The sequence below is a fragment of the Emydura macquarii genome, unplaced genomic scaffold, assembly GCF_026122565.2.
Source record: "Emydura macquarii macquarii isolate MOO-44397 ecotype Brisbane River unplaced genomic scaffold, CSIRO-AGI_Emac_v2 contig_3440, whole genome shotgun sequence".
Taxonomy (NCBI): Eukaryota; Metazoa; Chordata; order Testudines; family Chelidae; genus Emydura; species Emydura macquarii.
The window spans coordinates 4,725-28,390 of record NW_027133577.1 but is presented as its reverse complement, the minus strand read 5'-3'; the positions used below and the strand labels follow the sequence as shown (position 1 = coordinate 28,390).

The window sequence follows — 23,666 nt, the reverse complement described above, 5'->3', positions numbered from 1 at the left end:
GATTGTAAAGTAACCCCCCCGTTGCTTATTCCCGGCGTCGAGGTGGAACGGGCAGGCAATAAAGGGTTCTGTCTCCTCAATCCGCCCCCGAGACAACCTGTTTGATTATTTCTAACAGAAACCAGCCTGCACTTCGTACAGATGAAGTCGGATCTGTCCTGTGGGAGAAAGACAAATGTAGCACATCCAGTGCAGGTGACAACAGCAGATCGCTCACTTTCCATATCTTTCCTCTGGGAGCCTCTTCAGATGCTGTATTTGCTGCTCAGCTAAGTCTGAAAGGCAAAAACCTGCTGTGGATTCTCCCCCCGGGCAAGCTTCCAGGCAAACTCCCTCTGTTCGCCTCGCCTCTGTTCACAGCTCATGTGGTTCGCAACTGGCTGCTTCTGATAAGGCTGCTGGCTCCAAGCAATTGCTCTGGCTCAAAGTCTCCCTCTCTAACCCACCACTCAGGGCCCACCTGGAACAAAGCACTCCCAATTCACACACACAGTCCACTGTCAAACAGTCCCTGTAACGTGCACCAGCCAGTCCAACAAATGGTCTCTCAGATACGCACCCCTCTAGCACACAACACAGCTCCCCTCAAGCAGCACTCTTGGTATATGGATATACATATTATATTTCCTGTTTTAATCTGGTGTTATAGTTTGGCCCTTTCGCTTTGGTACCAGAGATAGCAACACACTTCTGTTAGGGCAATTACAGTTGCCATCTGGATTATCAGTAGTAGTAGGCTTGAGTGTTTTTGAAATACGGGGCCAGGCATTATTACAGCGTGTCTTTCAGTGCTATGTATATCAGAAGTAAAACAGAAATGTGGAGTAGTGACATTACAGATGAGGCCTCTATATCTGAATGTCTTGTGATTAGTTACTACACGGCACCGTCCATCCAGTTATAGGTTACCCTTACTGCGGGTTGTCACCTGCTGGTAAGCTTTGCTGGGCAGGGAGCAGGAATGGCTAGGCTTCAGGCCTCATGCTCTCACGTTCTACTACAGATGGGTCACTAACCCCTGTGTAACCTCAATAAAAAGTAATCCGTTCTTTGCCAGCCTGTCAGCTACAGCCCTGGGCCAGATTCATCCCAGCACTGGCCTGCGGCTGGTGCAGAGAGGTGGCTCGTACACTCGGGGCAGCCTTAACTTGTGCCCTGCTTTAGTTGTTCCTATGGGCCATTGCAGAGATGTAAGAATGTCCCGGCTACGTCTCCTCTAAGCCCAGGCCCCTAGTACTTCAGGTCACCCCTTCTCTCACGTGCCCAGGCACTGAAGAACCATGAGCAGAGCTGCCCTTGCTAGATTGTCTCATGTGTTATTTTTTGAGAACTGCTTATCTAAGAAACCAATTCCGGGGAAACTGGCAATTCTGGGAAACCAACAATACTGGAGAAACCAACCAATTCTGGGAAACCAAGGGAGCTCTCTGACCAAGCCCTGAATGCCCTGGGCTTGACTCTGCATAGAAATTGTGAAAGATAGGATCTAAAACTGAATTATAAAGAGACGACACCATGTAAAAGTTCAGTTTTTCTGTGAGAACCCCCAGCGGTCTGGTGCGCAGCGTAGAAGCTACAGGGAGCCGCAGACTCTGAAGGAAGAATACACGTTGGTTCTCCGAGCTGAAAGGTACAGTGCTGGCTGTGTTTGTAACTTGGGTGCAACATTTGAAAGAAGGGCTTGTAATAGCAGCAAATGCTTTGACAATGCTCATCCGTGGTTTGTTGTTAATAGCAATTGGGCTTTTCACAGCCCAGTAATTCTGGGCACTTTACACTACGGGCAAGATTTTCAAAAGTGACTAATGGGTTTGGGGGTCTCCAACTCAATTCTCAGAAGGTACTGAGCGCTCATCCCCTGGAGATCAGGCCCCTCTAAGGGTCGCCAGTTGGGCACCTGAAAACCTGCAGCACCCACAGTCACTGATCACTTGAAAATCTTGGGATACACATAAGAAAATGTGGTCCCCACCTCAGACAGATTACAGACCGAGTTTAGCCGTCAGGCTGGAGAGGAAAGGTTGGATCTTGCAGACATTGTGGAGGCAGAAGCAGCGGGATTTGTACATGGTCTGGGGGTGGTATCCAGGAGGAGCTGTCTGAAGAAGGGTTGAAAGGTAGGATGGGCAGTGAGAGAATGCAGGAAGACAGCCACGCAGAGAGAGATGAAACCAAGGCAGCCGCTGACAGGGAGACGACCCATAGAACCGGCTGGTTTCACTCTAGCCCAGTGGATCTGATTTCCTGGTCGGGCTCTTTGTGAAGTGAATTACAGCAGTGCACATTGGTGTGTGAAGCACTTCCATTCCTGCTGGGCAGTGCCTGACATCCACTTTGCACATTGGTGTCAGTGACAGCAGGGCAATGGGGCTCAGGCCCACAGAGCTTGAATTTGCTGTGGTAAGAGACCAGAAGCCAGTGAAGGGACTCGAGGAGCAGAGAATGCGCTTGGAGAGCAAGGAAAGGGGGGTGACTTCAGCAGCAGCATTTGTGCTAGACTGGAGGGGGAATGAGGTGAAAGCAGGGAAGCTGGAGAGATTTGGATACAGCAGTTAAGGGATGGACATTGTTACTCACCGTCTGGGCGTGTGAGAGAAGTTGAGAAGGGGTGACCTCAAGTACTGGGGGTCTGGACTTGGAGGAGACATGAACGGGGCATTCTTACGTCTCTGCAATGGCCCATAGGAACCACAGCAGAAGGGCACAAGTTAAGGCAGCCCTGAGTGTACAACTACCCCTGCACTAGCTGACAGGCTGGCAAAGAACGGATTATTTTTTATGAGGTTACCCAGGGAATAGCGACAAGGCACAGCAAGAGGCTGGCTGAGAAGCATTCCGATACCGCGGGGTGACATTCTGGGGATCCCCCAGACCAGTGAGGGGTCTGTCGCCGCCTGCCCAGGGGTCTTGGGTGCTTTAATACTGCTGCTGTGGCTCGGAGCCCTGGCACCAGTAGCCAGCCCACAGGCATAAAGGGCTGACCCTGACTTCCAGCAGCCGCGTTATCCCTGCAGGGCGACCCCAACAGCCCTTCCAGTCCCATGCGTCCCCGAATCCACCTACCCCAAGTTCCTAACTACTCGACACGGGAACTTTTCCCCTCTGGCTCGTCACCCCCGAAGATTTGAAACTTGCCCCCCAGTTATCAGGTCACTTTGCACGAACGCATCCTAAACTGATGGCCTGCAGTCAGGTTTCAACTCACCTGGTGCCCAATCCTCACTTCCCTTTGGGAGAACCAGTATCCAAATGTAGCTCTCGGAGGTGGCTGGAGCCTGGGGGATGAGCTGGGGAGGGATTTGAACGTGTGCTGGAGGCAGGCATACCTGACGTAAAGGAGTGCCTGTGAGCAGAGCCATAGAGCAATTCAGGGGAACGTGCTACAGCCGTCTAACCATGTGTTTCACCCATCAATTCTACATTCCAGTCTGGCTCTCAGCGTATTCCAGAGCACGTCTGTCCTTCCTGTTCTCTGTCTGCTTTGGGTGATGGCTGCAAAGCAGCTTCTCTTCAGACGTTTGCCCCAGAAGCAGATCTTTGTCATTAAGAACAGACATTTCCAAATGCTCTACAATCTACACGCACGTTCAGGTTGTTCTGAAAACGACACTGGCTCATCGAGCCCAGGGTGGACTCGGGGTGTGAATGTGGGGTTGCTTGATCCAGGGCCTCCTTTATGAGCACTGTAAATGGAGCCAGGGAGCTCAGGGTAAGACCTGCTGAGTTTGGAATCACAGGGCCTTGAGTTCAAAACCATTCCTTAGGAGAGTTGCATGCTGTGCACAATGGGCCTTTGCTAGCTGGGGCCAAGGCATTTCCTTTTGGAAGTGGGAATGGTGTGTGTACTTTTGGGGAAGCTCAGCACCCTACAAGTGCACCCTTGTCATCTACCCAGGGGCAGTCTGATGGGCAGTGCTGTGTAGGCAATTTGAAGTCCCGTGCATGGTGCAGGCTTGATAAATTCTACAGTCAATTGCTGGACTGAACTTCAGTTCTTTCTGAAATAGATGTAAGATACCAAGTAACCAATATCAGTCAGGTTTATTGGTAAAGGTCAATAATAGCACAGTACAGGAAAAAAGGTTTAATACGATACCGGTTTCCAGGAAGCCATCTTGTGCTTTGTTGTTATATCCATCTTATACAAAAGGTGTGCTCCCAAAGTCACACATAAGAGCATGAGAAGAGCCACAGAGGATCAGAGTAATGGTCCCTGTAGCCCGGTGTCCTGTCTTCTGACAGTGGCCAGTCCAGGTGCTTCAGAGGGAATGAACGGAACAGGGCAATTCTCAAGTGATCCATCCATCACCCACTCCCAGCGTTGTGCAGTCCGAGGCTCAGGGACACGGAAAACTTGTGGTTGCATCCCTGACCATCTTAGCTTACAGCCGTTGACGGACCTATCCTCCAGGAACATATCGAAACTCTTTTTTTGAACCCAGTTCCACTTTTGGCCTTCACAACATCCCCTGGCAACAAGTTCCACAGGTTGAGTGTGCATTGTGTAAAGAAGTAGTTCTGTTTGTTTGTTTTAAATCTGCTGCCCATTAATTTCATTGAGTGACCCCAGCTTCTTGTGTTATGTGAAGCAGTAAATAACACTTCTTTATTCACTTTCTCAACACCTGTCATTTCAGCTAGGACATTTATAGGATGAGTTTACGAGTCACCAAACTCTTTATACGTCACTAAAATTCAAGCTTTGTATTCGTGCCAGTTCCTTGACTTGTGGTTCTACACCTTTACCTTCCTTATCTTTGTGTTGAGCACTAGCATGCCATGGCCTGGTCTGTCAAGGTACCGCCCTAGTTTGTACTAAGACATAGAATGAACGTACTTTGGTTTTGACAAGTTTTCTATCTGCTCATGCCCAGGGCTGAGGTGTGCTCTTGCTGGGTGTTGTGGGATGGAGCTAAGCACGAGTGAACAGACCTCGGGGGGAAAACATAGGCCAGTTGAGCTCTCATAACTGCCAGGCGTTCGTATAACGTGGTATATACTAACCTAGCATACACGTGTTGGCTAACCCAGGGACGGGTTGGTATGGGAGGGACTAATTGCCACAGTGAAAGTGACACAGAGAGGCCAGTGAAAGGCACAAGTCAGTTCTCTGCTGGCCTAGGTCTGCTGACCCCCGCGCAGCACGGGGCATGATGGACCAGGTCTGTGCTGGGCACGGGGAACGGGCAGGCTCAGTGCGTCCTGCAGGCGCACAGCACTGTGACGGGGGTGAGGAGGAGAGAACAGACATGTTCAGGGCACGAGACAGGCACCGAGACAGAGGAGGAGGATGAGGACATTCTTAGAGATGAAGGAGCAGTTCACCCGACCCGCAGCTATTGTTTCAGGCTGTATTCGTCTCCACAGGATGTGCTCGTTCATCTGAGAATATCCCACTGAGATGAATGGGCCAGTTCACAGCTCTCTGAGCTGCCTATGGTGCCGGGTGCATGCAGAGCGCTCCCCACCCACCAAACACAAGACCCAGAAGGGGTAGGGAATGGGATGCTGTCCCCACACTCCTGCTCCTTCCTGCTCCCAGCTGTTGAGCAGACGAAGTGAGGGCGGGAATGTCTTTTATTGGACCAACTTCTGCTGGTGAGCGAGACAAGTTCTCGCGCTAACTCCGAGCTCTCAGTCACCAAGAGAAGTTGGTCCAATAAAAGATATTTCCTCACTCGCATTGTCTCAAATATTTCCAGGGACCATTCAAGTGGAAGTGGCCTGTTAACACCTCTTCAGTCATGGGGGATAAGTGTAGAGAAGAAGAGGCAACGGGGGGAGGAATTGCTTAGTGGATGATGGAGTATTGTAATAATAAGTCATAAATCCAGTGTCTCTGGTCTAGCACAGTTATGGGTTTAAGCACCCCGCCTTCTCTTTGTATGTGTTGTGCAGATTTCCTTGGAGAATCAAGACTGAGGGGCCGGATACAGAGTGATTGTTTTGTGAAAACTGCTCACCCACAGGTGATGTGGTGTTTTAGTCTTTTATCATTTTCCTGTGTCAGTTCATTCGAGTGTCGTCATGCTCGGGTTTCAGCCATATTCTGGAAAAAAATCTTTCCTGAATCCCCTGTTCTGGCCTTCAAACAACCCCCAACCTCTCCAAGGTCATCATCAGACGCAAACTCCCCACAGACCAGGACACACAAACTCCAAACGGCACCTGACCCTGCCAGAACAACAGATGCAAATTCCCATGTTTTCACTTTTAATGTTCACCTTGAATCAGGACAAAGTCAAAATACCAAAAGTTTTCACAGAATCTAAAGTTCCAAAAGATTTTGACTTAGAACATTCCCAGATCAAAAGGTTTCTTTTCAGTTTGTTGAACCAAATTGAACCATTTTGTTTCATCTCAGCTCAGCACTGAGCTGGGTCCACCCTCCCTGCTGTGGTATCTCACACAAGCTGTACTTTGGGTGCCTCATGCCCCTATTTTCCGCTGTGGGCTGGGCTTCCCAGTAGATTACATTTCCTTTGGGGTACCTTGGCTATTCATCCAGAGAGTCGATCACAGCGTATCATGGGAGATGTAGTCCAGCCCAGGATTCAGCTTTCAGGGGAGAATGGGGCAATGAGGCACCAAAAAAACCCCACTCCGCTGAGGCTCTGGAGTAGCTCAGATGGATACAGACGAATGTCAGACTGATGTGAAACAAGATGCTTTGATTCAGTCCAACATCCTGAAATGTTTCAATTCAGGACAAGCAAATCCATAAAATAAATGTTTTTGATTCATTTTCCTGATGGAAAATAATTAAAATTCAGCAAAAACAACTTTTCTCAGAGAACGTTTCAATTTGCAGAAACCACATTCTCTCTGTGTGCTGGGGCGTCCACCCCACCCCAGACTTGAAGGGTAGAATTAGACCAATTAAATTTAGGTTGCACCTGGACGAAACCCAGGGCGTGGGAGGGCCTAAAGGCAGCTGAAGTCCAGTTGGGAGAGGAGCTGGGCAGGATGTATAAAGCGAGGAAGTTGGCCGGCTGGGAGAGGATGAGGAGACCAACAGTTGTTCTCCCTGATACGGGGAAGAGCAGGAAGCTGCAAGGACAGAATATGAAGCCATCCAGGGAAGGAGCAGCAAGGGCTGGGAGAGTAAAAGCCCAGAGCTGCTGGGCTGAGTGTGTCTGGACAGGAACTGGGTGTAGAGGGTGGGCCCGGGTTCTCCTACCAGCCATGGGGGGAGTGTCCCAGACCAGGCAGTGGGGAGCAGACCGCCTGGGACAGTTTTCCTTAAAGTATTTGTGATAGCGGAGGGGGGGGAAACTTCAATGTGACGTGGCTGGAGGGCTAAGCCGTGAAGAGGAAAGCACTGCCGCTCCCAGCGCACACGAGGCCACGCAGTAACTGAGGGGAACAATGGATTGAGTAAGCGCAGGAAGGGGTGTCGGAGCAGGTGACAGAGCTAATTACCCAGATGAGCCGCAAGGAAGTGCAGCTGAGCAGTGAGTGAACCACCCCTTGACACTGCCCAGAAAAGAATTCAGAGAGACGATTCCTGAGCAGCTCTAGGAGTAACTAGGAGCAGGGCTAGCTGGCACAGCGTTAAAACACTTCTCCTGTTCTGCACTGGTTTAAAACCATAGTAACTACGACTGACCCAGACGTTTCCGACGGAATGGTTATCCAAAAGAAAATGCTCTTTCTACAGATCCACACCTTCCACAGGAACGTGTGAATTCAGTGGAAAGTTCTCCTGCTGGCCTGCCGTGGGTTTCTAGAGTATACCTTGTGTTTCAGGAACACCCAAACAGCAGCCCGGGCAGCTGGAACATTTAAGTATCATAGTATCATAGAATATTAGAGCTGGAAGGGACCACAGGAGGTATTTAGTCCAACCCCCTGCTCAAAGCAGGACTAACCTCAGCTAAATCATCCCAGCCAGGGCTTTGTCAAGCCACAGCTGTGGGCCCCAGAGCCGAGGGCATAACTGCAGCCACCTAGGTTGTCTAGTAGACGAAGTCAAGAACCAGCGGAGGCCAGATCTTGACAGCCTGTTTATCAACTCTGGGCACTGGGCCTGTATTAGTTTCCCCTGCCACTTCAATGGCAGGAAGCCCCCTTCCACCTCAATGGCAGTGGAAAAACATGACAAGGTGACAGAAAGTTCTAGCAGGTGACAAGGTCTATAAAAGGGCAAAACACCTAGACAGAGCCGAGCCATCACAGACAGGAACGGATCATCCGTGGAATTGATTCTCGCCACCCAGGACGCTGGGGGGGCTCCTGAGAAGGCAGGTAATACCTGAAGAGGATGACCACTATCCGTTGTGGGTCCCGCCACACTTGCTTTCTAGTCATTAGAGTTCTGTGAATAAATGTGTGGTTGCTAGTACTCTTTGGCTCCCTGGTACTTTTTGTCTTTGATTCGCCCAGGACCTTACAGTAGCTAAAAAACCTCTAAAGATGGAGATTCCACCACCTCCCCAGATAACCCATTCCAGTGCTTCACCACCCTCCCAGAGAAAAACTTTTTCCTAATGTCCAACCTAGACCTCCTGCCCTGCAACTTGAGACCATTGCTCCTTGTTCTGTCATCTGCACCACTGAGAACAGCCTAACCCCATCCTCCCTGGAACCCCCTTTCAGGTAGTTAAAGGCTTCTATCAAATCCCCCCTCATTCTTCTCTTCTGCAGACTACACAAGCCCAGTTCCCTCAGCGTCTCCTCATAAGTCTTGTGCTCCAGCCCCCTAATCATTTTTGTTGCCCTCCGCTGGACTCTCTCCAACTTCTCCACATCCTTGTTGTAGTGGGGAGCCCAAAACTGGACACAATACTCCAAATGCGGCCTCACCAATGCCGAATAGAGGGGAATAATCTCTTCCCTCGATCTGCTGACAATGCTCCTACTAATGCAGCCCAATATGCCATTAGCCTTCTTGACAACCAGGACACACTGCTGACTCATATCCAACTTTTTATCCACTGTAACCCCCAGGTCCTTTTCTGCAGAACTGCTGCCTAGCTCGTTGGTCCCCAGTCTGCAGCTGTGCATGGGATTCTTCTGTCCTAAGTGCAGGACTCTGCACTTGTCCTTGTTGAACCTCATCAGATTTCTTTTGGCCCAATCCTCCAATTTGTTTAGGTCACTCTGTATCCTATCCCTACCCTCCAGCGTATCTACCACACCCCCCAGCTTAGTGTCATCTGCAAACTTGCTGAGGGTTCAATCTACCCCATCCTCCAGATCATTAATGAAGATGTTGAACAAAACCAGCCCCAGGACCGACCCCTGGGGCACTCCGCTTGTGACCGGCTGCCATCTAGACATCAAGCCGTTGATTACTACCCGCTGAGCCTGATCATCTAGCCAGTTCTCTATCCATCTTATAGTCCATTCATCCCACCCATACTTCTTTCCAAAACAAATTATATCAGACTTTTAGTCGTATTAAAAATTTCCAGATTTTGGCATTTGGTCCTTATTCAGGACTGACCACATTTCAAAAACTCAAAATTTTACATGGTCTGGAAATGTTTTTCCTGGTGAAAAACTAATGCCATCACAGCTTCACCTGTGCTGCACTCCTACTAAATGCAGTGACAATTTGCTGCACTGTAGGCAGTACTGCAGGATGCATTGTGTGAAATGCCCTGGGCACAGAATTAAATGTATTAAGAATATGACAAATTGTCATTAGTGATTTAAAAAGCTCAGGGTCCAATTCACTGTTGCCCTTGTGTGGTCATTGACAACAGTACAAGGTGGGTGTAAAACACGACCGTTCTGATTTGGCAGTATTTTATATCCACTCTCAGCTCTGCTCTGGTGTCTCCACACCGTGCAGAGCTACAGTGACACAGGTACCTTGTCTTCTCCTTCAGGGCCCGACTTGTTCTCTTCTCTGCCTACATCTCTCCTCACATTTTCTCCCACTCCTCTCTTATTATTGCTTCCTAAAGACTCGGATCCTGATTCTCCCCTGCCTTGTACTAGTGTCATTTTTGACTCCTGTGGAAAAGTGGATTTAAAATGCTACCAGATCAGAGTGGCAGCATTTCATACTCACTTTGCATGTGTATAAATGATGACACCAGGTGTAAAGCAGTGGAGAATCAGGCCATAGTCTCCTATCCCAGTCTGCCTTATCCTGTCCAAACATCTCCTTCTCTGCCCCTTCAGATTTCTCCTTTAAATCCACTTCTTCCAGCAATCCCTCCCAGGCTGAGCTCACCAATTGTCTTTCCACACCCACGCTTCCCTGTACTGTTGTCCAGTATCCTGTGTTTACATTAGACAGTGAGATCATTGAAGTCCCACGGTCATGTCAGTAACAACAAAAATGATGCACAGAAGAGTGAAACTAGCCCTTTTGCCAGCCTTCTACATGGACAAGTTACCGTTGGGAATCGGTTTCCGAGCACTCGGGTGTTGCACCTGCGTGTGTGTCAGGAAGTGACACAGAACCATGCTCACATACTCACACTTCCCGTGTAATGAACCATAGTATCCTGGGTGCAGGGTTATGACATCTGCAGCCGAGGAGAAGCATTTTAATCTGTCGCCTGAAGGACTCCAGTTTAACACGAGTTATTTTCTTGCAGGTGAGACACAGGAAAGTGTTTGGACTTTAAACCATGGCCAAGTCAGATGACACAATTGTGATGCCGGCTCTGGGCCATCCTTTCCAGCTGGGGATGCTATACGACTGCCGCAGAGATGACCTTATCCCAGGTAATTCCCCAGCTGTAGCCCCTGAACTCTGGAGTGAAGGGAGGAAAGGGTCACAGTCTGAACCACTTCATACCTGAGAATGAGCCAGTTGTGGCTTGAGTGGCCCTGGAACTGGCCCTGCACATTCCCCAGGCTCAGGGTCTGAAGTAATGGGATGGGGCAGGATGTACGCGCATTGGTCTGGTGAGCTGCTGCCATGCATTACAGGTCAGTGGTTCTCAAAGTCATTTGATTGTGCATCTCTTACTTGAATCTATAGTAGTTCCCACCCCACCCCGCCACACAGATACATATACTGAAAAAAAAATCAACATACAACTGTGTGACCACGGTCGCTGGAGGAGCTCCAACCTGAGGATTTTACCCAAGGAATAGGGAACAGAACATTCTCAACCCAACAACACAGGCACACATATACAAAGAATTTAGTCCACTTAACATGGCTTTGATAACTATCTAGAAGGAATGGCCCTGTTTACCATCGCAGCACTTTTCTAATATGTCCTTAAGGGTTGATTTTTGGATCTTTTAGCCGGCTGGTTGCTCAACCTTCGCTGGCTCAGCTTCACAAACTCTCAGTGAATGTGAAAAACAGTAAGGCATTGATTCAAACAGAGCCAACGATCCGTTGTAATATGAGCAAAAGCAAAACTGCGATTGTGGTCAATGCTTACAATTAAATGTGCACAGCATGTCGTGGCAAAGGGATTTACCTACAGGTGGCAACGACTTTGTATAAAGCTATGCGAGTTTAACAGAAATGCGCCAAAATGCACAGCACCATCTCGAGTGCAATGCACAGTGCTTTCTGAGCTCCTGATCTGTCGGGAGGAATCAGCTTTGCACATTATTCATTGCTGTGGGTAACGTGCCCAGTCAGGGCTTTTTTCCCTAAAGCGTGTCAGGCCGTCCCCAGAATTGAGAGCCTCTGTTAGGTCGTGTAGAACTAAAACAACTCATGTTCCTGATAAAATGAAACTCCCAGCTGCCCAGCGGGGAAGGTTTATTCTCTGCTGATCTGTTCTCAGGGTGGCTGCCCCCTCACATCCCCGCCCACCAGCCAGTAGAGTCTGAACCCTCCCTCCCTGGCATTTAGCAACCAAAGAACATAAGAACGGCCATACTGGGTCAGACCAATGGTCCACCTAGCCCCGTATCCTGTCTTCCAAGAGTGGCCAATGTCAGGTGCTTCAAAGGGAATGAACAGAACAGGGGGAATTATTGAGTGATCCATCCCCTGTCATCCAATCCCAGCTTCCAGCAGTCAGAGGTTTAGGGACACCCAGGACATGGGGCTGCATCCTTGACGCTCCTGGCTCATAGCCATAGATGGACCTCTCCTCCAGGAACATTTTAAATTCTCTTTTGAACACAGTAATAACCTGTCATGGGATGAAACCTTAACTGTATATCCTGAGGTTACCCCAGCCCCAGCCACGCAACAGCTGCTCTGCAGAGGAGTCGGCTCATTTTGGGACATCACAAATATCTTGGTGGTGCAACTGGAGGGACCAAGAGTCTGACTCTTTTCACAGATTCATCGATATTAAGGCCAGAAGGACCATTGGATCCACTAATCTGAGCCCCTGCATGCCACAGGCCAGTACATTTCGCTTTGTTACCCCTGTACTGAGCCCAGTCACTTGTGTTTGACTCTGATGCCAGGCTGCTGCTTTCTCCCTCACTCTTCTCCAATCCCCCGTCTCCCGAGGAGCTCTCCCACCTGCCGGCACACCATGGGAGCCTCCGGCAGGGTGCTGGCTCTGCCCTAGGCATGAGGGACAGTGGTGCCAAACTCTGCTTTCCATTACATTGGCTCCAATCAGGAATGATTCTACTGACTCCAGTACGCACTGGGGTAATCAAGAGCAGAATATGGCCCAGTGGCATAGTTCGGGTGAAGCTGACTTTCCATTACATGCCTGCTTTTTTACCCGCTCGCCCTCATCTAAATACACTGCCAACAGTTCAGCTAAATAAACCATTGGCCACCTTCCTCTGAAACTCGTTTCTGCGGTCTGCGCTCCCTGGGCAGCGTCCTTCTCGCTTTCAGGCCTTGGATTTGGGCTTTAATGTGGTTGATGAAGTCATTAGAAACTCAGCAGAGGCCATAAGGTGCATAGAGCACAGAAATATCCCTCAGCAAGTCCATGACATTCTTCTGTGGTAAGCTGGTCTGGGTGAACTAAGTGTGGGCCTTACAGCCAGGACCCCATGTTCCGTTCTTACCCCTGCTATTTCATTTAACAGTACTTAGCGCTGTAGAAACATTATTAAGATGGTCTCTAAACAGCCTGTGAAGTTATAAATACCATCCCAGTGTTACAGCTGTGCCTAGCGACTGTTAGAGGTTCAGTGATTTGTCCAAGATCCCATCGAAGATCAGGGTCAGAGCAGTACTGAGAATGGAGGGGGAGGTGACAGAATGAGCCTATGTTGGTGAGAGACACTCTCCCACCAACATAGCTACCGCTGCTAGTTCGGGGTGGTTAATTCTGCTGGCGGGAGAGCTCTGTCCCACCGGCACAGAGTGGCTACGTGGAGACCTTAGAGCGGCGCAGCTGGTGGTATAACTCTGCCGCTGGAAGGTCCATAGTGTAGGCATAGCCTAGGCATGATCCAGAATGCGGAAAGGAAAGGAACCAGGAGCTATGTGAAGACATTGTAAGAGGGACCGACTGGAGTCAGGGCACAGGACGGGCCAGGACAGAAGGGGTCAGCGCTGGTGGGAGACAGAGAAGAAGGGCCCGGAGTCTCTAGTGTTATGAGTGTCAGGGCAGACAGCTTCCCAACGGGGCACTACAGCGTGATGATGTGCAGGAGCTTAGAGAAGCCCAGGTCAGGAAGTGCTTGTGGAGAAAGCCCAGTAAATGTGGAGGAAGGAACAGTGCAACATTCAGACTCTATCTGACCTCTTTCCCTTTTTATGCTTTATCGCTGGACACAGTCCGGAGAGGCAGATTTTAAAAGGAAGCACCTGGGCTTCTGAAAATCCCACTCAGCAGCGCTGTATCTCTTTATGCATCGAAATACCTTTAAAAATCTGGCCTTACATTCCTTTGCTGACAGCAAATAACTGCAGAACCTCTGGAAGACGTGTCTCTCCCCTTTTGTGGCTGGTCAGATTTGCAGAAGTGCTGAGCACTCACAGCTGCAACCGAAGTCAGTGGGAGCTGCGCTTTGTACATAGAAAGTGCTAGAACACGGCTATCAGCTCTGGAAAAAACCTCCGGCCAGGGCTTCTCAAGTTGGGCACCCAGGTTAGTGGACATTTTGTCCTTACTGTCAGTGCCTCAGTTTCTCACCAGTAAGATAAGGATACTCATACCTCTCTGCCTCACAGAGGTGTTGTGAAGAGAAGTGTCTGAATGTTGCTGAAGCTCTGAGATATTACAGTGATGGGCACCAGGAGGAAATGAACAATTCCGTGTTCAGTGCAGGGTTGAATGGTGCACAGTGAATAAGACCTGGGTCCACACATTGAATGAGTATAAAAAGAAATATTGAATCATAACCATTCCAGTGAGAGCCACTGAAGGAAAAGCTAGTCTTTGATCATGGAATTAAAGATGCATAAACAGAAGGTGGCTGAAATGCAGTTACGTGGAAACCTGAATTATGACATTTCCTGACATTTGACTGTTTGGCTTTGTAACCTTCACTTTCTTAATGTAAAAGGCTTTTTAAAATTTACGTTTATAGATATTGTACTGGAGAAGGAGCCAGTACAATCTGTTAGCGGCCTTGGGATCCACTTGGATGATAAGTGCATGTACGCGTAACACTCGCATTCTCAGCTGCTGAAACTCCCCTTGGTGCAGCAGGCTACAGTAAAAAGGTCATTTTAATCATAACTTTGCAGAGTCATAAGAACATGAGAATGGCCACACTGGGTCAGAGCAATGGTCCAGCTAGCCCAATATCCTGTCTTCCAGCCTGGCCAGTGCCTGGTACTTCAGAGGGAATTGACAGGACAGGTAATCAATCATCAAGTGTTCCATCCTGTCACCAGTTCCCACCTTCTGGCAAACAGCAATCCCTGTCATGGCTTGTGTGTTTATGTTAAACATTTAAACAAATGTTCATCTATTTTTAATTTCACACACAGACACGATGAGTGAAACGTGTTATCGGATCGGAGAGTTTGTTCAGGAATATTCAACTGTTTTTTTTTAATGCTACAGCATGTCATGCAGTTACAGAACAAAGGATTTCTTACCCTCTCTGCCGTTTACCATGTGTGTGTCTGTACTATTCTAGGCATCACTTTATGGGACCTGGAGACACTTCAAAACCATATAGATTCAAAACCACAGTCCAAGACTGAATTTCAGATCATTGCATCTGACAGCACTGAAGACAAGGCCTCTGCCCTCAATGTCACAGCATCGCTGAAGGCCAGTTTCCTGTCTGGCCTGGTGGAAGTGAATGGATCCGCAGAATATTTAAGTGACACCAAGACATCAAAACATCAAGCCCGTGTTTCTCTCCAGTACTCAACTACAACGCAGTTTAAGCAGCTGACCATGAAACATTTAGGGCGCCAGAATGTTTCTTACCCTGAAGTATTTGACCAAAGGACGGCCACCCATGTGGTCACGGCTGTGCTGTACGGGGCTCAGGCTTTCTTTGTCTTTGATCAGGATGTCGATTCATCTGAGAACGTACAAAAGATACAGGGAAATCTCCAGGGTATGATTAAAAAGATACCAAAGATCTCCATCAAAGGGGAAGGAGCTCTCAAAATGGATGACCAGGAAAAAGCACACGCTGAAAAGCTTAGTTGTAAGTTTTATGGTGATTTTGCTCTTGAGAACAATCCAGCTACTTACCAAGAGGCCATGAAAATATATTCCACACTCCCAAAGCTGCTGGGTGACAAGGGGGAGAAGGCCGTACCAGTGAGAGTTTGGCTGTACCCACTGTCGAAACTAAATTCCAAAGCTGCTCAGCTGGTGCGTGAGATCAGCATAGCACTGATCTTGGATATTCAAACGACCCTGGAGCAACTGACAGAGATAGACATGCGATGCAACGACATGGTGAAGAGTCCAATTGCCTCAACCTTCCCTGAAATCGAAAGGAAAATCCAGCAATTCAAAGATCTGTGTAAGCAACACAGACAGACTTTCCAGGAACAGCTTGCACGACTCTTACCCTCCATCCGTGGAGGTGGAAAAGAGGAAGGGGCCCTGGTGGACATTTTATCATGTAAGAATCACTCACCGTTCAATACTCTGAGACTGAATGAATTTCTTGATATAAAGGAGCGAGAGATGAATTATGTGAATTACTTCCTTAGTGCCCCAAGCAATGTAGAAGTGGTGTCCTCCCAGAGTAAACTTGATAAAATACGACTCGACCCTGGGCTTGAGTTCATCGTTTCTTTTACATTCACCTCGTTACATGAAGAGGAGCCGTATTTATCAGATTTAAAACAATGGCTTCACACTCAATTGATAAAGGAAACTTATGATCCTGCATCAGCCACTTCTGTCAGTGATAAACCAGAATCCAAAATGTGGTTTGAGGAAAAAGAAATACTTGAAAAAGCTCGAAAATCTAAGAAGTCTCTTTCAAATTTTGTCAGAGTCAATGAATCTAATGGTAAGACCCGGTTCGTTGTGGCCTCTGTTCCAGACAAGGACAATCCAGGCACTTCCATTTACCTGTATGAAGATGGAGAGCTGGTCAGCACCAACTTCGAGCCTCCCTCAAAGCCTCTTCCTCCCCTGATTGATGGAATCAGACATGACCGTGTGCAGCTCACGTTTAAACCAGCAGCCTATGGAAGGGCTGCGATATCCGGCTATCGGGCAGAGTACAGAATTGCGGGGCAGGAGAACTGGACGGCTGTGAACGTAAATAACGAACAAGAGACATTCACAGTAACCGGGCTATGTCCAAACACCGAGTACCAGTTCCGATACGCTGCGGTGAGCAAACCAGGGCTCAGCGAGAGCAGTGACGTGAGTGATACCGTGAAGACTCTTCCTACCAGCCCTCCTGGGAAGCCTGGTGTAGCTTTTGTAGATTCATCAGCCATCGCCCTCACCTGGCAGAGTCCCAGTGTCACTGGAGATGGAGTCAGTATAAGGGAGTACAAGGTGGAATATAAGGAGGAGGCAGGAGATACGAGTCAGGAGAGGAAAGACAAATGGCTGGAACGAAGGACAGAAAAGAGAACAGAGTTCTGTACCATTGGGGAACTGAGGCCTCAGACGTCCTACAGAGTCCGGGTTTCGGCTGTGTGTGCAGATGGGGCTGTGAGTGACCCAAGTAAGGAGATTTTGATCTCAACAGAAAAGAAAGGTAAATATTTAAATATAATTGCATATCCCCACCAAAACAGGACTCTGAGGCAGTTAATTCATAGAATCGTAGAAGATGAGGGTTGGAAGGGACAACAGGAGGTAATCTAATCTAACCCCTTGTTCAAAGCAGGACCAACCCCAACTAAACCATCCCAGCCAGGGGTTTGTCCAGCTGCGCCTTAAAAACCTCTAACGATGGAGATTCCACCACCTCCCTAGGTAACCCATTCCAGTGCTTCACCACCCTCCTGGGGAAAAAGGTTTTCCTAATATCCAACCTAGACCTCCCCCACTACAACTTGAGACCATTGCTCCTTGTTCTGTCATCTGCCATCACTGAGAACAGCCTAGCTCCATTGTCCCTGGAACCCCCTTTCAGGTAGTTAAAGGCTGCTATCAAATCCCCCCTCATTCTTATCTTTTGCAGACTAAAAAAGCCTAGTTCCCTCAGCCTCTCCTCATAACTCATGTGCTCCAGTCTCCTAATCATTTTTGTTGCTCTCTACTAGACTCTCTCCAATTTGTCCACATCCTTCCTGCAATGGGGGGGACAAAACTGAACACAATACTCCAAATGTGGCCTGACCAGTGCGTAATAGAGGGAAATAATCACTTGCCTCGATCCACTGGCAATGCTCCTACTAATTCAGCCCAATATACTGTAAGTCTTCTTGGCAACCAGGGCACACTGCTGACTCATATCCATCTTCTTATCCACTGTAACCCCCCAGGTGCTTTTGTGCCCCTCGGTCCCCAGTCTGTAGCTGTGCATGGCATTTTTCTGTCCTAAATGCAGGTCTTTACACTTGTCCTTGTTGAATCTCATCAGATTTCTTTTGGCCCAATCCTTCAATTTGTCTTGGTCACTCTGTATCCTATCCCTGCTCTCCAGCATATCTACCACTCCCCCCAGCTTAGTGACATCTGCAAGCTTGCTGAGGGTGCAATCTACCCCATTCTCCAGATCAATAATGAAGATGTTGAACAAAACTGGTCCAAGCACTGATCCCTTTGGGCACGCCGATTGTGACCGGCTGCCAACTAGACATCAAGCTGTTAATCACTAACCACTGAGCCCGATGATCTGCCCAGCTCTCTATCCATCTTACAGTCCATTCATCCAACCCATACTTCTGTAACTTGCTGATAAGAATACTGTGGGAGACCGTATCAAAAACTTTGCTAAAGTCAAGGTATATTATGTCCACTGCTTTCCCCACATCCACAGAGGCAGGTAAAACTATATTTATGCTTGGAAGAAAACAGATATCCCAGATTTATAAGGTATGAATGGCTTCAGAATCAAACAACGTATTGCTACTTAATAACTGAATTGTAGTAGTGCATACACTGGACTGCCAGGTCTGGTCAAGTTAAGGTTCCAGTCTGGTTTCTGTGTAATGTTTGACCCTTCAAAGTGCTCTAAAATCTTTATGGTTACTTGGATTGCTTTGAAATTTGGTGTGCCCCCAGGGGTATTGGCTAAAGTCAGTGATCCAAATTTGAGGTCATTTGACCAAGGGGTGTCCAAGATTTCATCCCCCCAGATTTTCTAAAGGTTGACATGTTTTACTGACATGTTTTTGCCCAGACTTGGGGATCACACCATGGCTCTGCCATATCACTGAAAGACCTTATTGTATTAATTCTGTGTATTACTGTGGGCCAGCATCGTACGTAACTCTCTAGTGGGGAGATGTGACAGATGTAAGAACCGCTGCTCAAAAGGCTATATTGAAAGTGTGCCAGACAAGTATGGACTTTAGGGACAATAAGTGTTAAGTGGGTTTCCTGGGCAGGCTCTAGGGCGAGGTGAATGCAAATTACCACCTCTGGTCAATGCAAAAACGAGGCCTTTTGAAGCTGTTTTTTTCTGTTGGTTACTGGGTACAGAAGGCCCTCAGGAGAGGGGATTTTGCACCCTCAGCAAGTTTGCAGACTGTTGGTTACTGGGTACAGAAGGCCAAGATCAAAGGCAACAAAGAAAAGTGCAGAGTCCTCCACTTAGGATAAAGACATGGCTGATCTGCCCAGCCATTCCTGTGGTTCTGGATCAGAAAGGGAAGAACTTGTAACCACAGGGAGAACCGAGAGGTGGGTTTATGAAGGACTTAAACCTACTAGAGCCCTAGGCTGGAGTTGGAGGAGTCCAGGGAGGCTTTCTAGCAGGTGTAAGTTCTTTTATTGTTTTAATGTTTCTCTGTAATGCTTTTCCCTTCAGAAGAACCGTGCTTGCTCAGAAGGAGCTGTGTGGAAAAGTGGACCCGTGGGCAATACACTGGTCGTAGCCTTTGGAAAGAAAGCAAAGGGCAGGCACTGGCCCATTCAGGCAGCCTGGCTTGCTGGCGGCATCCCAGTGTAAGGCAGGGAGCTGGGCAGCCTGAAAAGCCCCGGTCAGAAGGGAGTGAGACGTGGGTCGCCCCCTGAGAGAGGTGAGGGCTGGGAGCCCAACCCCTTCAGATGCTGCCCTGGAAGAGCCGTGGAGGAGGAAGACAGGATCAGAGACCCTGAAACTGTGACATACTCAGGGGGAGAAGCAGCAGGTGTTTCACCCTGAGCCCACCCAGCCTATGTCAAGTCACCTAGGGCAGAAATCTGGAAAAGGCTTGAAGGATGTTGCTAAATCTGCCCATCGGTCATTTTCCTAAAATTATTTATTAATTATTATTATTATTTTTTGGAGTGTGTGATGCTTCTAAGGGGAGCCCAGGGTTGTTAGGCACTTCACTGTCACCTGCCCCAGCGTGGGGACGTCTTGTTTATGCCCGCCATGGGTCAGCCCCCTGACAGTGCCAGCCTCAGGCAATGTGAGCACTCCCCTCTCAGCCTCTGTGGACTCCGCTGCCCCTCAGGCAGGCTAGAGATAGCCACACTCTAATCCCCAGTTCCTCCGAGCGTCCCCCTGCCATGTCCAGCCCCAGATCCTCTGGACACGCACAGAACCTGCTGTTACCAAGGGACCAGAACATAGCAGCCTATTGGTCAGACCTTAGAACACAGCTCCACTTAACACACAGCACTTTGTTTACAGAGAAAGCACATCTACGTTTTTTTACCGCAGAACAGAGATTCAAATGATAGCCAGCAGAAATACTGGAGACAAAGAGTTACACAGCAACTAAAATCTTAACATGCATTCAGGAGCCAAAACTTAACTAACAAGATGCCTCTTGTCTAATAAGGAACTGCTCACCCAAACACCTTCTCACTGTGTTCTTCAACCAGGCAGGCTGCTGAGACTCTCCTTTCAGAAGATCAAGACCATTGGCAGCTCGTGGGCCCAGACGAAGGATGCCAAGGTCTCTCTCTGCATCCATAGATATATTAGCCCAGTCCTTTGTTCTTCATCTGTAAGCAGGGTTCCACCCCCTTCCGCACCCCTGCTGTTCACCTCTTCCTGTTTATTTCTTCTCCTGAAGTCCCCACTGTTGCCTGATTTTAGTTTCTCAATAATGCAATAAGAATATTTGTGGAATAGGGCCATAGGCTCGCCAATTGATCTGATCAGAAGATAATAAGGTTCTTGTCCTCGAATCAGGCTACACAGAGTTTTGCAGGGACTCTTGGGGTGTATCACAAGGACACTCACACTGAGAACCAAAATACAGCCTTGAAGTCTTTCTTTAAATAAAACAGAATGATAATCAAATAGATAATCAATTAGAACTACAGAGGCCAATAATATTATTTTAGAGACACATGTGGTATAATAGACAATAAAGCTTTGGGTTAATATACTCACATCCTTCCTTGATAACGTGGTGGTAAGAGATGAAGGACCAGCCTCGCCCCTGTATGCTGGGTTCCTCTATTCTTGAGTGGGAGGTGACAGCTTAGGAACTGCTCAAAAGCGACGAGCTACGGGGAGACTATAGCACTCAGACTGGGATAATACTACACATACGACACAAGACTAGGACGCAGCAGCTGACAAAGAAAACCCTTTAGCATTATAACCTGAGCACCGTATGCCCTCCTTCCATGTCCAAACTTAGCCTCCTCACACACAAAATATTAGGTTCTCATATCCTGTAGGCTGGCATGTTCGTGCGTATTATGACATCAAGTTGCTGTGAGGGAGGTCTAGGTTGGACATTAGGAAAAAGTTTTTCCCTAGGAGGGTGGTGAAGCCCTGGAATGGGTTACCTAGGGAGGTGGTGGAATCTCCATCCTTAGAGGCTATGACTTGACAAAGCCCTGGCTGGGATGATTTAGCTGAGGTTAGTCCTGCTCTGAGCAGGGGGTTGGACTAGATACCTCCTGAGGTCCCTTCCAACTCTATGATTCTATGATTCTATATCCACTTCCTTCCCAGACACTTCACCCATTCTCACCTCTCTTATTTCTGGCCGAACCCTGCTCTTGTGGTGAGCCTGTTAAGTCTACTGAGGCCATTAACTGAGGTAGCCTCTATCTTACTGCCTCCTGACTGATCTAGGGGAAAGGTTATAACCAAATATCGACTTTATCCTTTAGCTCATCATTGCCTAGCTAGGCTAAAGGTCCCAAACATACGTACACTAATTTGCCTTAGCTCATCGTACAGGATGTGGCCTGTAGGCATCTTATACAACACACCTCTTTCCTTCTCTCGCTCTCTCACACACACACACACACACACACACACACACACACACACACACACACACACACACACACACACACACACACACACACACACACACACACACACACACACACACACACACACACACACACACACACACACACACACACCCTGCAGAGTGTCACAGTCCCGCAGATCATCTCGTATCACAGTCACAGCTCTTCCAAGCTGCTCCAACTTATTCCTTCACCCTTCAGTACAGCTACACCCAGCCCAGTGACGGCAGCTGCTGTGCATGCAGCTGGTTCCCAGGGGCCAGTGCCAGTGCCAGGGGGCAGAGTTAAGGCTGTGAACTCGCTGTCTCCTGGCGTTCACAAGAACTTGACTTTCTTGGAGGGCTCCAGGTATCACCAGACAATCTGACCTCGGAGTTAATGACGTCTCCTTGCCATGGGATCGCTCTGTGTGTATAGCTGGCTAATAGACAGAGCAGCACCGACTAGTGTACGTGTGCATTACGCAGTATTGTCCCTGAGTAGGTGAGTGACATGGGAGAAGATTCTGAGACTCAGCTCTGGCCCAGGCGATCATTTCGCTCTATCATTGACCCACGTCTAACGCTCTGATTCTGTCTCTCCCCAGGAAATCTGATTCTGGATCCAGACACTGCACATCCTGAGCTCGTCCTGTCTGAAGATCGAAAAAGTGTGCGCCGGGGACACAAGAGCCAGATATTGTCTGACAGTCCTGAGAGATTTAATTATTTGCGCTGTGTGCTGGGCTCTGAGTGGTTCACCTCGGGGAAACATTCCTGGCAGGTGAAGGTGGAGGGAGGGCCAGCCGGAAACTGGGCTGTGGGGGTAGCTAGACAGTCTGTGCAGAGGAAGGGAAAGGTTGCCTTTACCCTCAAGGAAGGGGTCTGGGCGGTGCTGCAGTGGGGCAGTGGCAGTGACTACCGGGCCAGCACTTCCCCTGTCACCCGCCTGTCCTTGAGTAGAGAACCCAGCAGGATCCAGGTCTCTCTGGACTATGAAGGGGGGTTGGTGGCATTTCATTATGCTGATGATCTGACCCCGATCTTCACCTTCCCACAGGCCTCTTTCAAGGGGGAGAAAATCTTCCCTTTCTTCTGGGTCTGGGGTACAGGATTCCAGCTGAGCCTGCATCCCTGAGACTCAGGGTAGCCCAGGGCCCTGTCAGTACCTTAGAAAGCAGGCTAGATAAACCCATCGCACTGTCCTGCAGTGACTGCCCAGTCTGCTTGTTCTTGCACTCTTTGGTCCTGTAGGATTCTATCAGTAAACAGGGGCAGAAGAAGGGGGAGGCGGAGGTGAGGGTGTGTAAGAAGAAAGTACCTCGGGAGAGGGGGGAAGGAGGGGAACTGGGGGCTGTGGGTGGGGGGGGGGGAAGGATAACATAGTGAACAGGTAAAAAGGGGAGGGTCAGGTACCTTGCAAACGACACAGACTTTGCCTTGCCTCTGAGGTGGTGAGGATTTAATGCTTCTCCTTGTGAAGTCAGTGAGGGCTTGTCTACACTTAACAAGCAGCACCGGTTCAGCTGCGCTGCTGTGGCACTTTAGTGAAGATGCTACTATGCTGATGGGGGAGCTTCTCCCGTCAGCGCAGTTAATCCACCTCTGAGAGGCAGTAGGTGGGTCAGTGGGAGAAGTTCTCCTGTCAACACAGCGCTGCCTACACCAGGGATTAGGTCGGTGTAACTACATTGCTCAGGGGTTTTCACGCCCCGGAGAGATGCCGTTATACCGATGTGAGTTTGTGGTGTAGACCTGGCCTGAGATTCTCTGTCCCTGGGCAGGATCCTTGTCTGGAGCACGCTCAGTGCACCAGTACATCTGCCAGAAATGGGATTCCCATAGAACAAGTCTGTGGTGAGGTTCTGGCTGGACCTCGCGTGGGTGTAGATGGAGGAAGGGAAACTGAGGGATCTGCAGGAAGTGCCTGAATGCTATTGGCAATGCAATCCCCACACTGTCCTAGAACCACTGCAGCTGGAAGCTCAGATGCAGAATGGGCACAAGGAGCTCAGCCCTTCAAGCCCTGTGCAGGTTTCGGCCAGAATCCCCTGTCATGCTCACT

General features: G+C 48.9%; 1 protein-coding gene across 4 annotated transcripts; it reads left to right on the top strand.

Moving 5' to 3' along the window:
* Positions 1-1,523: 1,523 nt before the first annotated feature.
* LOC137144271 (stonustoxin subunit alpha-like) lies at positions 1,524-22,922 on the top strand. Of its 4 annotated transcripts, XM_067534475.1 has the most exons (6): positions 1,545-1,630; positions 5,899-5,969; positions 10,557-10,686; positions 14,947-16,998; positions 20,183-20,299; positions 22,210-22,922. In XM_067534475.1, the coding sequence occupies exons 3-6, from the start codon at positions 10,590-10,592 to the stop codon at positions 22,737-22,739; spliced, it is 2,796 nt and encodes a 931-aa protein (XP_067390576.1). In that variant the 5' UTR covers positions 1,545-1,630; positions 5,899-5,969; positions 10,557-10,589; the 3' UTR covers positions 22,740-22,922. The 4 variants fall into 4 exon arrangements, with proteins under 4 accessions (XP_067390575.1, XP_067390579.1, XP_067390578.1 ...); XM_067534474.1 differs by lacking the exon at positions 5,899-5,969 and having other exon boundaries at positions 1,524-1,630; XM_067534478.1 differs by lacking the exon at positions 5,899-5,969 and having other exon boundaries at positions 1,524-1,630; positions 20,226-20,299; positions 22,210-22,352.
* Positions 22,923-23,666: the final 744 nt, after the last annotated feature.

Coding starts and splice junctions, on each gene's coding strand:
- LOC137144271 (XM_067534474.1), top strand. CDS start 10,590: ATGGCCAAGTCAGATGACACAATTGTGATGCCGGCTCTGGGCCATCCT. Junction 16,999..20,182: donor GATCTCAACAGAAAAGAAAG/GTAAATATTTAA, acceptor TTGTCTAATAAG/GAACTGCTCACCCAAACACC. Junction 20,300..22,209: donor CCCAGACGAAGGATGCCAAG/GTCTCTCTCTGC, acceptor GTCTCTCCCCAG/GAAATCTGATTCTGGATCCA.